An 18,168-nucleotide genomic window follows, 5' to 3' on the forward strand; every position below is an offset into this window, starting at 1 on the left:
TCACGGATGTTCTCGTCTATGAACGCTGTCTTCGTGGACAGCGATCGTGATCGTGCTCTCCGTTCCCTCTTCCACACGGCACGCGTTCTCTCAAGCTCATATTCTTCCTACAGATGACGAGTATACAGTTGTAACAGCTAATTGATGGACAAAATCTCAACGTAACCGAATTGATACGTCCAGAGTCCCAACTGTGGATCCTTTCGTACATCTTCGAGTCCTCTTCACGGTTCCGTCAACTTCCTCGTCCAGTCTGCTCGCTAGTCAAACTTGCGCGCTATCGATCCCAAAGTATCGAGGCACGGATGAAACCAACGTGTGCAGTCCGACAGACACGTCCACCCTGCCGCGCGTGCCTTCTGATTGCTTGATTAAGCTCGTCACAGTGTCCGAAAGCACGTTCTCCTCTTTGTTCCCCGCAAGCGTCCCGTGTCAAAGAGGAACGCTTGCCGCACGAGCGCGGCGAGGAGGATCGCGCGCGCCGAGAACGTGGCGGGAGAACTTCCTTCTTGCCTGCCTTTGATCGCACTTGGCTTGGTTTATCTTGTTTCTACCGAAACTTCCAGCAGTCTCCCGACTTTTTCCTCGCCCCATTCTCCGCGCCACGTTCCTCTGTCTACGACGCGCTTGCGTGCTTCTTCAGCTCATCCTCTCTCACTGCTTCTCTCTCTCTCTCTCTCCTTGGCTGTTCGTTTCAGAAAACGAAAATAATATCCTGACGACTCAGAAGCGGAGAACGAACGGAGGGCCCCGGTTTCAGCACGACGCTCGTGGCGCACGGAAATCGTTCCCTTTTTCCGGCTACGAGTACCATCCCTGGATCGCTTACGTGAAGTACCTCGCGAGCACCGCCAGCACCAACACCGCCAACCACTGCGCCTTGTACGCGCTCGCGCCGCTGCGGATCGCGCACACTTCCTCCGTGTACGGCACGCAGTGTTCCTGAAATCATCGCGAATCGCGTATACGGTTAATCCGTGTCCAGGAAGTCAGCCTGAGCAATTTAACCTCTTCGGTAAGGGCGGAGAATGCCGCGTGCAGGCACGCTCGAGATTTCTATCGCGATTCGTGGGACGTGGGATACGTTATTAGGCGCACCCTCGCGTCGTACGTTTCTGGGCTGAGACTATTGATTTCTTCTGTACAATTCTCTGTTTTTGAGGTGGAAAATTTAGAAGAAAATTTCAGGCGATCATTTTTCAAGATTAAACGATGAACTGTAGTTGAAATCGTACCGAAGAGATTAAAAAATCAGGTTAGAGTTCTTACGACTAATCTGGTGAAGTTGCAAATCTTAAATGGGTATTTATGATTACAGTTTTGCTAAAAATTTGTAAATGGAAATTTACTAGTTGTCCAGAAGGTGGAAAATTGAAAAACTCGACACTTCCATCGATGAAAGTTACGCTTTCATCAAGGAAGACCGTTACACTACAACAATATACGCGGCTGTGTGCTCTGCACTATGTTCGAAGCCGGTGGATACATATTTTAACCGAGTTGGCGGACCCCTGGCAACGTTACACGGCCAGGCGTATCTTATTGTGCTAACAGCAGTCACCCCAGAGGCAGAAGTGGCAAATATTTACCCTCAGAAGCGAGCTCGACATTCTGTCAAAGAAGTCCTTTGCAAATTGAGCTGTGTCATCGCCACATTGCCGGCGAACCGTATGATGCGAGCATTCCAAAAATTCCTTGAAGCCACTGCAACAGACGTATACCACTTTCTTTAGATGTGTCAATCATTCAAAGCGCCGTACTTCAAGTTTTACTCAACGCTTTCACAGTACTCTACAGTAAACATATATATATGTACACGAGAGAAGCTCACGAAAGCTTTTTCGACGCGAAGAAAATATTCCTTTCGCTTCTCTGTGGCAAGGGAAATTTAAATAACCTACGCTGTACTTCGATATATTTAATTGTTCATTTCTGCTAGAAGAAATAACGCGAAAATTTAAGTCGATAGAGCTGAACAAATGTACGTGACGAACACTCGAAAGGGAATTTAGTATCGCGCTGTATCTTCAATCTGCGACGTACGAGCATTCCAAGCTCGTCAATGCATCGGCAATTAAGAGTAATTTCATGGCGCACGTAGCTGGTAAATAGCATCCTCGCGTCTAACTGGTACGATTCAGGGACAAGATAGACGCGAGTGTTCCGGATATTAAAACTCCAAAGTCGGAGGCTGCTTCGAGAGGGTTTCTTTGACACGCTCCGTATTCTAGCAAACGTGGCCAATTTTGTTTTTCTTTCAATCTCCCGTCGCGACGGCTGTGAAATTATATTACGCCCAGCGACGACCTCGGCTAGAACGTATCGTGATTGCACGTTTCGACAGTGACGCGAAAATGTATTCGTTAAAATGTCATACAATTGTACTGTAAGTAGATACAAGACAAATATTAAATCTGTCTTGAATACTTGACATTTCTCGATGGAACTGAAATTCGCAAGATAAAGTTTAACGTATCTTGTGTCACACTGCAGATTCAATTGACTCGAGCAAATTTGACTGCAAATGATAGCAGAGTATTGAATATAGAGTGATAAAAACGCGACTCGAAGGAACGGGAGAATTTTCCGCGAGACTCTTAACGGCGACGTAAGATATATTTATCAGCTGATAAGGTGCTGTCGAGGGGAATGATTTATTTCAGAAGTTTCAGTAGATTATGATAAATTAACCTAGTTGAATATCGTATTTCGCGACTGCACTTATCCAGCACTGAATAGTGCCGAATCTGAGGAATATATTTGACAGTGAAACCACGAATGATTGACGTACACGCTACTTAATGTGATAAATTTCCAAAGCGTAAAATTTTCAAACATACAATGTTTCAAATTTGATTGATATATTAGATTCGATAAATTGCTATAATTGGAGAATTATTGTAAAATTGGGCAACCTACTAAACTCGAGAATTTTAAGAAATAAAAGGTATGATTCCGCGAGGAAACGTTCGCATGAAAAGTCAAAATCGCATCGATGAGGAAAAAATTGATGGCACGGTATCCGAGTTTTAATTACACGTATTTATAGAAGCTCAGCCACGGATTCGTCGAATTCTCTCTCTTGCTTCATTTTTATCGTCGATGCGCGAATCTTTTTCCCTGCAAAAATGCGGCATGACAGCACAAAACTCCACATTTTACCAGAAGGATATTAATTGCTAAAACGATACGATGTAATATCTCCAATCTACGCGATACTTCCATCCTGTACATTATTGAGCACCATATGAAAAATTCCATAGTTAAATATTCTTCGACCTACTTCGTTAATGAAAAATATCTCTCTGAAACTGCGATTTTACTGGTTTACGCATACGAGTATTACATTCAACTGCAATCCTTTATTCTGATAATCGAAAGCGGAAACTAATATTTATTATAACAATTAACAATAGGTAGAACTGTATTTTGAAAATTTCATTCATATAATTCAAAAACTTATTCATACAAATACGACTAGCAAAAGCATTTGAGAAACTTCAGCTAATGCGTCTTTCAAATTCCTTATAATTTCCTTTCCGAAGACAATATTTATAAAAAACATATTGTTCCTTCATTTTACATATTTATCTAGTAAATAGACATTGATTCTCAATGTTTTATACAATTTAACCATGAAAAAACCTAAAAATTTTCGAGAAAAAGCTATGTAAAACCCCGATTGACCCGTATTAAAATTATAAAAAATTTGAAACGCTGTATCTCCGAAGATAACAATTTCTACTTAACAAAATTGGGCTCGTTGGAAGCTGGGAACCCTCCCCTTGAAACTAGTCTTTGAATCATCCCGATCTGACTTCCGGTTCCCGAGATATCGTCGTGTGAAGAGGAAGGTAATTTTTAATCGGTTACTATCTCTGTCCTCGTCGGGAGGACTCGGACCTCTCGCTCGCTCCCAGACACACTGACCTACCTCAATCAGCTGACACGTGGTCTGGTCAGTGCCAGACAGCTGCCAGACGGATTTTTACTATTACTATTAGTGCGTACGCACTTCCTGGAAAAAAACTGGGTCAAGTTCATTCATAAACCGCGGCGGCCATCTTGCGCGCCGCCGTCAATGGGGAAACTTTCAGCCCTTATATCTCAGCAACGAATTGAGATATCGAGATGAAACAAAAACTGCTATCATTCGTGTGATTTTCTCTATCTATTGGAGGGGTTTTTTTCTGACCAAGTTTTTTGTTTTATTCTCAGAGATGTTTGGTAACACAGTTGGATGTAAATATACTTTATTATTGCGCGTATTGGTGGAAGTTCGAGCGATTCTCGTGAACGAACACGAAGGCAGCGTTAGATCGATAAAAGGATTAAAGTTTGGAAGCAAGGGAAACGTTTCTACCAGTGACGGTAGCTAGTACTGATTCGAAGATGGATTTACTACGTCGCTATAATACATTAGGCGTCCGCGGTGCCATAAATCGATGTCACAATGAGACACGCGTAATTCCATCTCCTGGAATAAAACTTCCTATCGCAGAGTTTCAGAATGCCGGCGATAGTCGTTTATCAACGTGTAACAGATTGAACAGGGGGGGATTCTATTGTTTAATAATGCAATACGCGACGGGAAAAGTTCTGATCTATTTGGTAATAAATTCGCGGGCTCCCCTCGCGTTCCTCCGTGCACGCGAATATATTTTAGTACTGGCGTGTTATTTACCGTGAGGCTAGCTTTCACGATTATTCAAATAAAAATTAATTTCTCGATGCACGATCGATACACGGTTATTTCAGAAACATATTTCAATCTCATTTAACCAATCTATATTGGAAAAAGGAAAAAAGAAATTACGCTTATGCGGCCCGATCCGAGGAGATTAAAACCTGAACGAGCGAAACACGTTCGCCGTGCCTCGAAATTGGAAAATATTAAATATTATTTCGCTCTACTCCGCGTTAATAAAAATCATTTCGAAATCAGCCGTTTCAAGAGAGCAGAACACGAGAGCTTTATTACGCTTTGCAGGTTATGGAGCGGCTATTTCCGCGTTTGAGCCTAGCACGGTGCAGAAAGGAAATTAGAATAATTAAAAAAAAAAACACAGCACGGAACAAGACTGTTGAAACGAATGATACGATAATCGAAGTGGTGTAATAATCGAATCGAAGAATAATTTTCCCCTCGTCGATATTAACAATGAGAGGAGTACAATTACAAGCGAAGAAAAAAAAGAAAGAAGGATACGTAACGTTCGATACGCGTTCGCATTGTAGTTACGTGTTCGCGACTACGCTTTTCATCGCGTTTGTACGGTTTTTTTCCTCGTTTCCTTTCCGACGGAGCCGCGTAAACACAAGGGAGGGAAGCTTTTCACGTGGATGCCTGTACATGGTACGTTAACGTCATTAGCTTATCTCTGCCACGGTCTGTTGCAGCTTTTGAAATTGTGCATCATTCGTTGGAAAAAGTCGCGCGAGGGTGTTGACAGAAACAGAAAAGGGTTCATGGGAGCAGGACAGGTGAACGAGAAGCCCGATGGAAAGTTGCAAGTGGAAACAAAAGGGGGGAATTTCCAACGAGAAAGAACATATCGATGGTTCGATCAAACTTTCTGCAAAACTGAACCACTTCAGTGTTATCGGGAAAAGAGAAACATTTCTTCGGATCGAGCAAACTTTTCTTTCGATACAAAGAATCAGACATTAATATGCACGTTTGTAACTGAAAGATAACTGTACCGAAAGACAAAAAAAAATTGGCAAAAAGTTCGAAGCGGTAAATGACTGGAAAGGAAAGAAAAAACCGTGAATAGAGGAAAACAAGGGACACACGGTGCAAATAGAAACATAAAGGTAAAAAAAGGAAAACAAAAATGGAAACTAGAGACGAAAATTTCGTGAAACAAAAAACGGATAACTGGCGTGCATGAAAATGTGGAAATCCATTAGTATCCGTTACAAAAAAAAAAAAAGAAAAAGGAAGCTAGAAATATAACCATCAATATCAATTAAAACAAAAAGGATTTAAACTGAAAACGTAACCGTATCGATATCCATAAAAATAGCAACGATTAAGCGGAGCGCAAGAACCAGCGAGTAAATTGTTACCGTACAGATCGAATAAAGGGAAAAGAAGAATCGAGGGGTGCAAAGAAAGGAAACGGAGTAAACAGGGAGCACGCGAGAGACGTGAAAACCGCAGAGACGGTAAATTGCGAGCACACACAAATAACAAAGTCGAATGAAAAGGCAAAAAGGATGCGAGACAAGAAGAAAATGAAACGGTCGGGTCTTCGTCCGAGTATAGGAAGAGGTGAGTAAACGGAAACAAAAAGGGGGGAAAAATGGAGAAAATAGTTGGCGTAAAGGGGAAAATGGCGATAGAGAGGGGAGGGGAGCGAGGAAAGCGAGAAGAGCGAAAGTGGTAAAGGCTGAGCGCACAAGAGGAAAAAAGGATTTCAAACACATCAAGGCGCGTCTGAACACGGCGCTCCCTTAACGCTCTTATCGCGCAAATTCAATTGCATCCTCCGCCGTGCATGACTCTTTTAACATTAAATCTTTCTGTGCACGTCCTATTGCGTTTAATGTGCTTAACGGGTATAACTCGTTCAAAGGGAATGCTTTCAAGCCGCCTCGGTCCTGTGTCTTCGATCCTTGTTTCATAATTCGTTCAAAAGCAGCTGGCGCTGTTAAAATTACCGTTAACCGAATTTTCGCTACGCGACACAAGGACCGTCTCAATGTTTCGCTGTATTTTTGCGAAATTTCGTTATTTCACAGCGAGATGATATTCGAGAGGAAAGAGGCACGTGTTGCTTTATCTAATTTTCAAATGAAGATAGATTAGATCATCTCTTTAATTAACTTTCGCGAACTCTGACCCGAATAGAAACTGCGAAAGGAACATCAATCGATGTCTTTTGCAAGATCGCAGACAAGAATGCTTATAGACGGCCTAGTTAACTGAATTGTCATTAAACCTCGTGACCTTAAAGGCGGGGAAAAAGTGACACGTAATGCAGTGGCGTTTTTTGTACCGCAGGTATAATAGTCGTTATTTAAATGTCGAGAGTGTGCAACATGGCGTGGAAATTAATCCAGCGGATGTGGACGAGACGTTAACAAAAGTCAAGGCTACTCTGTAATATAACTTATGCGGCAGCATGTTCGGTGCTATTGCATCAGCATTAATTGCGATTGAAAATATAAAATTCTCAAATATTCTCGATTACAGAAAAATAAGAGTATCTCGAAATCGGACTCCGTTTGTTCAGCTCTATCTCACGTATGCAAAACTAATCGAAATATATGCAATCTAACATAAGATACAGTTACTGAATGAAGTTTTTATAAAAACAAAAAAGGAGGAAACAATTACGTTGCCGTACGAGTGGAAATACGATCAAAAGGGGATTCAAAATTCACTCACCAGCACAGCGGCTTTAGGGTTCCGTCCACGCTCGTGTGATTTTTCCTTTCGATCTCCTGGGTGGTTTTCTGGTATTTCTTGTAGCAGAGCTCGTACTCTGGCTGCGCCTTCTGCATGCACTGCGTATGACGTAAAAATTCTGTAAACAGACAGGAAAAAGACGGTGGTTCAAGTCGCTGCGGCGAGGGCACGAGAATTGAAAATGTTACACCGCACGAATATGGAAGAAAATTTTCTGTCATCTTTCTCTGTCCCTTCTGAGCTTAGAAAATACGACATATTGGCGAATATTGGCAATAAGATATCGATCATGTCTACCCAATAAAGTCTGTTTATCTCGAACGTATCTACAAACAACCATTCTACCGTTTGTACATCGGCATATTATTAATTTCCTGCCTTAAATCGGGCGGAAAGAAGAACAAATATAACAATGTAAATAACAGGACCGTGATCGGAGGTAAATCAAACGGACCGCCATTCCTCAAGTCGATTGTCAATATTGACCTAGAAGAAACGTGAAAAACTACGAACACTCCTCTCGTTCGGTCGCATCGATTTTGGCCGATCGGTTGGTTTACTTTTTCAGCTCGTCTCGACGGTAAAAATGAATCGCTCGAGCTACCAACACTAAGTTCCAGTATTTATCATCCAGGAAACCCATTCATTTGAGTTGCTAATTATAATTATGCAAATTTTATTCTAACCAAAATGCCTAAATTTTCAACGGTGCAAAATACGTCAAGGCTAATAGGAATTTTGCTGTACGATAATTGCAAGCATAATGAAACTGTAGAATTTTGAAAAAATTCCTAAGCTAAGGATGGATTGATTTGAAATGAACAACAATTTTACTAGGAAATCCAAAACTTCGAACGTCTCGCGGTGTAAAAGTTGCTCGCGCGTTGCAGCAGAGGAAATATGGGATTGTCGAGCGAAGTTGTCCGCTTGAGGTCGATAATCGGGCTCATTACGGGTCGCGTAGCCGGCATTGCTCTTAACGAGGCGCTAATCGCGTAACCGATTTCCAGGCAGCGCGGTACAGATCGGCCAAACCACGCGAGCCAACGCAGCTCAATGGCCACTTCGACGCAATAACGTGTTTCGTGCCTTCGGGACTGGGACCGTATTTAACGTGTTTCAATTCGTGGATTGTTCGCGAACAACAACGTCACGGTGGAACTCCGTTCCACGCCCTTTCATTTGAACAAGGAATTGCTTCCGTCACGGAGGAGCGCGCGTGTCTACAGCTTCGAAAAATGGAACCGTAAGACATCGTGCGCTGTTGATTTTTATGAGCACCGCGCTGGACTTCGCAGGGAAACTTTCAGGGCATCGCACTTCGAGTAATCCCTTCGTCATCTCGTAGAAAAATTCTAGAGATAGCAAACTGAACTCGCACTGTATAATCTTCGCTCGTTTCAGAGAATAAATCTGGCCTCTGAAGGGAATTAAAAATCACCTAGCATAGATAGTTACCAAGCTATTTAATTTGATCCTTTGATCCCTCGTGTGATATATAAATTCTCAAGCGTCAATCTACTTAGAAAATGTAAGAAATCCGAAACGCTCCAACGAGCTTTTAGATAAATCAGAGATAAACGAGGAAAGAAAAATAGTCGATGATCCCGTGAATTTGAGGGTAAACGTCGACGATACGATGAGAGTCTTGAAAATTACCTGACCCCGCGTCCAACCTTAAACAGAGCGTGTCTGCACGTTCCCAGCGATTGTTCCAGGATTCAGGCAAACCTCTGTGTAATTGAGCAAATAAATGAACGTCACTCGCAAGGGTGCGTTATTCCATTTTCCGCGATGCCAAGTGCTGTCCGCTCGGTTGAAATGGGAGAAAATGAAGGAAACGCCGGCGGAAACGAAAACATGAAAATTCTATAAAGCCCGTGGGACTGGAGTACCGCGTAAAATTGAACAGAACCGGCCCGTTTCAAACGTGCCTGTCTCCCCGTTCGCATTGAAATCTCGTGAAAGGTGCATTCTGTAATTATTACGCGGGGGAACTTCTCGATGCGTCCGTGAACCAGCGTATAATCAGCGCCCAGTCAAGATCCACCGGCCATTACGATCGACAATGCACCCGGCACTCCCGAGATTACGCGAATATCGAAAATCTATTCGAGCGTGGCATCCAAGAACGATCAGCAATTTCTCCTGGCATGACAAACGAGGGGTTAGTCGTCGCTCGAACGTAGAATCGAGCTGATATTATGTATAAAGCTCGAATGTTTGCGGGTGAATGGAGGATACAACGCTCGAGAGGATCGAAATTTCCATTCGAATTCCCAGCAATTAAAGATGTAACAATGAATCACAATAACGGGAAGAAAGGACGAGCTTAACTTGCTCCGCTGGTGCTTCGAATTCCACGTTAGATAACTCAAAGGCATTCCAGATGATCTTCAGAATCAGTTCAGAAGCAGATTTCGAGATATCGATGGGTTAAGGAACAGACGTCTGCTGTGGTGGTATTCACCTCAATAACGCATTCTGTACTCTCGAAATTGCAGGAGCATCGAGACTGCGTCCATTCAAGTCTCGACAATTCGAGACGTCTCTAATATACGCGATTGACGATTCGAACTTTAACACGCTGTGCTGCTGTAAAACTAGCGTTACTCGATCAAGTCGAATCTAACAAGAAATCCATTAACGAACGATTAAATCGAATTTTATCCACTCGATGTATACAATTTCGCCAGGCAGCTCTCTCTCTCTGTCTCTAGTTAGCATAACTCTCGAGTTCAATTCGCTTTTCAGCGACCATTCATTCAGACACGAGCCACCCGTTAATTGCATTATTGTGATATAGCAACGAGCTAAAGTAGTCATCAACTTACCGTCCTGATAAGGGCCGTCTTGACACAACTCCATGATCACCTTGTTGGTGCCCGCGTACAGCGAGTTGAAGTGCTCCCTTTGTTTCTCCTGCATACAGTCGAAGGTGTACGTCTGGATGCATTTTATTCCCGCCTCGAAGTCTCTGCAAGAAACGAGAAAAAATCCTTGGTGAGAGACCACAGAGCTGTAATGGTAATAACTAGACTGCGGAAGTTTATGCAGTCGTGGCGCGCGAGCGAATATGCAGAGCGAGCGCGGGAGATGTATGCAAAGTGTATGCAAAATAAATTTGATAAATATACATTCGTATAACGCGTAGAAAATCTGCACAATTGCGTTTAATCAATGTATATCTGCATACACGCGCGCCATACCAAACAGTCGTAAAAAAAAAAATACGTGTGCAATATTTCTCAAATAATTCAATCTACATAACTATCTGATCCGTAAGATGAAGAAGTGTAATTCGCTAAAATATATAGTTGCATAAATTTCCACTAGCATAATGGTACTTGCTCTTATGCAGGGTTATGATCTGACAATGAAAAAGTTTATTGCTGTTCCAGTTCGTTGCTTCTTAATAAAAAAATGTTCACTGCTTAGCTGAGTGTTAATAAAAAGAACAGTGATGTTCACATGATATTCTAATAATTGCCAAGCCAGCTTATTTCTCTAACTTTACTCTCCACTATTCAATATAATACTCGTATATTCGCAGTGCGAGGGTGTCTCTTTTTTATTCGACTATTGCAAAGACTGAAGTGTTGGCACGATACGTGGACTTTTCATTTACTCTTTTCATCACACTTTGTCCTACATTGCAGCATTGTCGGTGCATTTCGTCCATGGACGAGCAAATGGGATGAAGGGGGTAAGAACGGACAGAGAACCATGCGACTCTTACAATTAGCCTTCCTCGTAGTTTTCTGTTACAAGTTGGAGGTCTCATGCCACCAATTCATTATCTTGTTTAATAGCCAAGGCTCGAAACCGGGAACATCAGTTCCATTTCCTACAACCATCGAGTTTCTACTGTATCCAGAACGAACGAAGATGCATTGCACACTGCTGAATACGAGTGGACGAGTATGGGATTCGATTAACTAAAAATGTCATATTTGTATGAAAAATTTCAAATCCCTAATTGGAATATCATTTCTTTCCTCAGCTCTCTAAATTTTAGCCAATCGTTGGAGAGAAGATTCAGCGAGCACGTCACGAATGCCAGCAACGAGCCTTCCAAGTGGATTTAACGTAACGTCGGACACATTCCAGCGAATTCGTTTCAACGAGCTTCGTAATAAGGGGATACAAATTATTCTGGACGACGGCGAGGACGGTTGGGAAGAAGAACGAAGAACGTTTCGTACCGATGAGAGCAATTTCGTCAGTTCCTGGTGGAAAGAATGTCCCGTAAGAGGGTTCGCCCGCGACTTCCGCAGTTTCGACGGAAGCTAATTGTAATCGAGTACACAGGGCCAAGAATTTTTCTACGTTTCGACTCCTGGTATCGACGTCTCGTGATGGAACGGCTAATTTAAGGGAACTCGCGGATGCTGGTGAAGATATAAATAATTTAATGGAATTATGAAGTAAAAGATGGATAAATAAATCGTATTACCCTACAAAACACTTCGCCCCTGAAGAGAACGTTCATTACCAATAAAGTACAACTTCATTATCGTTGTCGTTCTAACAGTTCTCGCGACAACACTCCCTTTTATAAATGTTCGCGAACATTACAGTGGCTTAAACAAACATTGAATACGATTCAGTTAATCACGCTTCGCAGAGCCTGTTCTCCGTAAAGAGAGGGAAAAATAAAAGTTGTTTAATAAGAACAATAAGAGATAGCGCTGGCCTGAAGAGTGGTAAGTACCTAAGAGGATTTTCTTAATACGAGAGGCGCTTTTTCTTATTCTTAATTAAGGGAATACCCGGCAAGAGGGCAAAAGGGCAAAAGAACTTTTTAATAACGATCAACATTAACAGCCTCGCTTCTCGTTCCAAGTAAAATGTTGTACACCGACTGCGAACTTTAAATTGCATGTTTGTTTCCACTTGCGCAACTTAATCTCCCCTAAATATTTAATCACTAACGAACGGCGGGATAATTAGAAACAAAATAACGAGAGTGGTATATAAACTGCGACAAGAATATTAGAACGAAAGACAGAGTGAAAGTTTCGATGTTCCAGTCGACGAGTAATTAAAGTTTGACAAACCCTCGTCGCGATAATTGCAGAGCATGAATCCGCGAATGTTTAAACAAACTCGTGGAACGAGCGACTGAATAAGCGTCGAACCTAATTGCTATCGAAATAATTCGTGGACGCGCTAGTGGGTGCGCCCAGTTTCTACGCGACGTGACAATTCCATTAACATCGATACTGGGAGCGCTGGAGGAAGAAAAAAGGAGGAAGAATTCCAATAACGGAAACGGGGACGTCTTCACTCGCCAGGGAAGCAATTATCTTGCTGTTGCTTGTTGGAGCGATCTCGACAGTTTCCCTTTTATTTCCTTTAACCTGCCGCGACGCTCACAGGATATCCCCTTCGCCCTAGTCGAGGGGGGTGGTGCATTTAAATTTCAGATTTCAATTTCAATTTCACGGCTCGAGAGAAATTGAAGAAAACGCGGAACGGCAGCGCGTACAGGAGTCAAAGCTTGCAGAATTTAAGATCATCGCACGAATCACCGCGCCCAACCCCCCAGAGAGACCAGATTGAGCTTCGATGAGAATAAAATTTAACCGCGCGCGACCCTCTCGCTGGCAAGTCCTGCAGCCGTGGAACAGCGCGTGGTTCGTGGAACTTTCATTGTTGTTTCACGAAATGTTTGAACTACAACCGTTTTCAGAGAAGTTTCGTTATTACGTTGTACGTTTATTAAAGCGACTCGCGCGCTCGCTATGATATTCATCAAATCAGTTTATAGTCCAGTAGCATTTTCATATTCGAGTTCGACCCGTTCTGGATTTTATGAATGTGCGATTATTCGAATTAATCGATCCACGTGCGTCGATTTTTTTCTCTCGTTGTTTTCTATCGAGCTATTTGGAGAACGAGTTTCGGAGATTGAAAGAGAATTCTAATAAGACGGTCTGCTAATTTGCTGAAACTTCCAAAGACAGGCTCTCCAGATTTCTTGGGAGTTTTAAATAGCCCCTTAAGAGTTTCTAGTTAATTTTTTAGAAGTTTCATGATCAGCCTCCACCCTCTGCGAGAATAATTTCCCTCCCTCGACTACGACTAAGTAGAACTCCATAAATTAGTTGCAAGTAAGTATTTTCGAAATTTCAGACATTCTATGAACGCGTATCGATGATTTCGTTCGATTCATTGATGTAGGATTTTTGAAAACGTTGTATCGCGTGCAAAATAACAAACTTCGTACAAAAGGTAGGAGATGATTGTAATTTTTACGAAACAAAGGAAAATAACATTTAAATTCGAACGATCATTTATCCGACGTTTTAACGGTCGTTTATTTGGATAAAATTCACCCGCAGATACGCCGCGATAAATGTTTCAATAAAAATTCAATAACAGTGTAGTGCCTGGAGATATTTTTTGAAACGAAAGTCAATCCATTGATGTTTAATTCCACTAATAACTCGTTGCTGCGATGGTAAATATTTTTTATACCATGTACGTATTTTTTAATATCAAATCTTTCATACAATACGAAAATAAAGTAGCATGAAAATTAATTTGAAATTATTTTTAGAGAATTTACGTGAACTTATTTTTATGGGACAGCAATTCGTTTGAAATGGAACTCTATTTTTAATTAAAAAAACTGTTTCAATAGCCTATGTACTATTGCACATCACAGAGAAAAATGATACCTTGGAAAGAAAACAATTATTCCGTGACATTTAATTCTATACAATTATATTCTCTACATTTTAATAAAAAGATACGAGGAGAAATTCTCTCGCTTAAACTAAACACGATTCCACGAAAATAATTAATCGAATGCACTTTTTTTCTATACGGTTCATTTAAAAATCTTTTTTACACGTGTAAATTTACCCGTGTACGATTCCACAGGCGTTTCGAATTTTCCGCGGAATAAAGGGAGGAGTTGATTTTGCCCAGATAAAAATTACACGGCTTCGTTCGTTAGAGAGCGCAGTTACAGGCGCACCGTTCCATATGGAGGGTAAGTAAAGGTACAAAAGGTTAGAGCTCGTTAAACCATTCAGCTTTTCTACTTTTAATTTTTGCACCCTTTGACCAAAAGACAAGTACTGGGATGTGTTTCGCTCGCACAGCTGACTCTGCCCTTAAAAGAATAGCTAACGAGTTACAAAATGAGGAACTATAACTTTCCAAAATGGACTGCTCACATCTGGTAGCTTTAAAACACTCCTAAAGTAACGTATCTGTTCTCCTAACACCCGAAATTTGGACCTTCGTCCAAATTTGACAAGCACCAACACCGATGACTCACAAACACCAGCGTAAATACCGCACCACCGGTGGGTAGAGATATTATACCAGGGCATTTCGTGCAAAAACCCTTCACCAGCAGTCACGGATGTTCATTTTGAATAGGATCAGTTGAGCGTGCTATCGAACGTGCGACTTCCACCGTCGCAGATGACTAAGGCCGGGGAATGCGAGATTCGCGGGGCAAATCGGCCGGGTTTTTGCATGGATAAATCGCGTTCACGGCGGCAGAGAGACCGTCGATAGGAGAAATATCGGGGGGCGAATTTTCGGTGGCCGACCAAATCAGCCAGCGGAACGATAACGGGCGCGCGTGTATGTACATAAAACGGTCCAACGTACGAGCGCGCGTGATTTTCCAAGTAGCGGCCGCGCCGCTTCCGGGGGACCGTAAATTCCCACGAAATTATGCCGCGATTTCTTTCCGTGGCCCACGAGATTAGGGACTCCGCCATTCTCCCTGACTGGGCAAGAAATAACTGGTGTTCGAATCGAGAAACGCTGATTACACGGGACTTCGTTTAGACGAACACCATCGAAATTGCGCTGCTACGCTGGCAATTTATTAAAGATCGTTGAACGCGCAGTTGATATGTAAATGTACACGCTGATCGTGGTTCGCACATAACGGCGCAATAAAAATGTAAAAATAATTTACGTAACGAGAATAACAGCGATTGAAGTATTGCTGGTTACGTTGTCCAACCATTTGCAAAGTGAGCGGGAATTAAAAATTAATTTTAAATAAATGAAGCTGAAGCTTGATATCGTAGAGCAAGAATAGGGAAATGTTAAGCTCTGTAGCTCAAGATTTCTCCCATGGCGCCTTCCAAATTACGTTAAGAACCAGAGGAACGATGTTCGAGAGTTAGATTGTTTCGGAACAAATTAATCGTAGGTTAAATTCCACGCGATGATCGGCTGAGAAACTTACGGGCATAGTCTCTGAAGTTCCTCCTTGTTCACGACGAAGCTGGTAAAATCGTTGCTGCTGATTTTCTCGAGGGGCCTCCCGCACTTCGCAAGCCTTTCGTGCCCGCACTCCTGACTGCGACAACTGCTAATCACTGAAACAGAAACGGCGATAATGTAGACCGACGGAATGCGAACGAAACGAGGAAGCCAAGAGAACCAGAAGTGTCTCGAGGATCGAACGAGCAGTGGTCCTTGTTTTAAGACACCGTTCCAGAAGTTTGCGTTTCGTCAACAGCTACGTGAACAGAATAGTGGACACGTTGATTTGCTACATTAACCTCCGTTTAACCCTCTCTCAACTGGAGGCTGTGCGCGCCAGTTGCAAAACCTCAGTTGCTCTAACAACGAGCGTAGATGCTCGAGAAAATTCCTACGACAGGTTACTCAACTTTTCTTCCGTTTCTCAACCGGCAAAAACGGTTAGAAGAAGCACGTGGGACACTGAATAAGACAATTATTTCTTTAAAGATCATCAAGTAAATTATGCGATAAATAAAAAAGATACATAAGTAAACTTTTTGCGTTTCCTTTATTCGCGTTGCGGTGATAATCCGTGCAATGAGTTCATGCGATCATGAATAACGAAATAAAATAATTATACGTTTGCACCAAGTGCCGCGATGTTGGAATTCTGTTTCATCGGGAATGCGAGAGATTGAATTAACTTTTTTCGCGTTCAACTTTCGTCTACATGAGATCGCAGAAAATTTATAATGAGAAACGGATGAATGGAAATAAAAGAACGAGAGGGAGGAAACGAAAGGGATTTCGAGCCCTCAAACGATTTCAATCCTCTCTCGAGTGTGCCACTTTCGACTAATCTCTGCTATCATCATTTCTCGTGGAAGTTATCATTATTCTTCGGGAGACAAGGCTACACGAGAAAACTCGATCTTGACCTCGCTCTATGTCCTCGACGCAAGTAAATCGCGTTGCCTTCGATGGGACCGGTTACGTGCTGCGATTATCAAATCGTAGAAATTAATATTTTACCTCCAACTATCTCAGAACGTTTCTAATCAGAGAAGTTTAATCTATAGACACGAAATTTCGATTTCAAAATTACGGATTCTCGAAGAAGAAAAGAAGAAAAAAAAATAGAAACACATCGCTCAACGACTGGACGTATTGAATGAAATGTTCAATGTGTCGCGGCGATGGAAGCGTGCGCACGCTGGAACGATGATAAATCCACGTTAGCCCGTACATCGAGTCGTCGACTAACGGCGTCGGTACGGATGTACCACTGCGCGTCCGAGCAATGCCAGCTTGATCCACTTGAGCCACAGCTCGTCTTTTTGCCAGGATTAAAGCGGATTACGCATGGCCAACACGGCCCCTAGGGAAACGAGAATTTAGCTAACGTTGCCCAGACCAGCCCCACGCGTACCTGTCCGAGTGCTTATACGCGTGTAACGTACACGCGATAGCGTGTAATGCGACTGACGAGAGGTCCTCTGACTTATCCTTGGTATTGGTACGCCTGGGAAATCACTCGCGTCGAGTTACGAGCGCGGAGATTTGCGTTAAATAAATACCAAGGAAAAATATCGACTCATTTCACCCCAGCTGTTAATTGAATGCACGTGTAATCACAGAAAGATTTTATGTCACGAATAAATTGGTAAAATTGCAATCAGCGTTTTTCTATCTCGTTTTATGATTCAATTTCTAGTGTCCTCGCAACTGTCAATAAAATTGGTGACACGCTGTAAAAACAGCTATCAAATACGTAATGTATGCTACGATTAGTTCGTCAACTTTAACCTGCAATACACTGCGTCACGTGTCGCGTGGTATTTTAACCAGTTGCGCGAAAAAGTAATATTTAATCCCCTTTAATGGTATCGTCGAGTATGCTCATTCGTTTTCATAGACGCGGGTATATTTAATTTTATTATTCAGCCTAATTATATAATACGTCGCCGATATTAATTAATTCGGTCATAAAAGACGAAACAATTCACTGTTGAATAAATATCCCGATGAAGAGTATCGTGTTTGGTATGGAAATCGTATAAATTTCAGTCAAACGAAACTTGGTTGACTTCTAATTAGCTTGAACCGCGAACTGCGCGAGAAAAGAGGCGTAAACGTGAAACGAGACAAAACCGAGGAGCAGCGTGTAAAATACGGGTCTCGGTTTCATTTAAACTCGATGTTGCTGCATGGTAACAACATGAAAGAAGGAAAGAAAACCAGCGAAAGCTGGACGGAGAAACGTGTTCGCCTGTTCCCGTTAGCTAAACGAAACACCATTAAATCCGAATCAGCTTCTTAATTTGAACGAATGGTTTTTTGCCCGTCGTTGACCCACCGGGTGTACACCCCATGATAATAACCACGCTCATTCGTCATCATTAACCGGCGCTGAAATGCGTTTCCTGTGTTTTGTATCCGAAACCACCGAATTTTTCCTCGACGCGTCCCATTTGCGAAACCAGTTTGGGAAAACTTTATCGGGGCAATCAGCGATCGAAGAT

General features: G+C 42.3%; 1 protein-coding gene across 1 annotated transcript in view; it reads right to left on the bottom strand.

The window, feature by feature from the left end:
* Window positions 1-655: 655 nt before the first annotated feature.
* The window catches only part of LOC143431310 (uncharacterized), a 37,145-nt gene continuing 19,632 nt past the window's right edge, over window positions 656-18,168 (bottom strand). The window contains exons 2-6 of the mRNA XM_076907939.1: window positions 15,645-15,777; window positions 10,252-10,394; window positions 7,397-7,535; window positions 1,590-1,704; window positions 656-942 (exon numbers count right to left, since the gene is read on the bottom strand). Coding sequence (XP_076764054.1) covers window positions 826-942; window positions 1,590-1,704; window positions 7,397-7,535; window positions 10,252-10,394; window positions 15,645-15,777 — 647 coding nt within the window. The 3' untranslated portion in view covers window positions 656-825. The remainder of the gene's footprint in view (window positions 943-1,589; window positions 1,705-7,396; window positions 7,536-10,251; window positions 10,395-15,644; window positions 15,778-18,168) is intronic.

This window comes from Xylocopa sonorina, chromosome 17 (assembly GCF_050948175.1).
Source record: "Xylocopa sonorina isolate GNS202 chromosome 17, iyXylSono1_principal, whole genome shotgun sequence".
Lineage (NCBI taxonomy): Eukaryota > Metazoa > Arthropoda > Insecta > Hymenoptera > Apidae > Xylocopa > Xylocopa sonorina.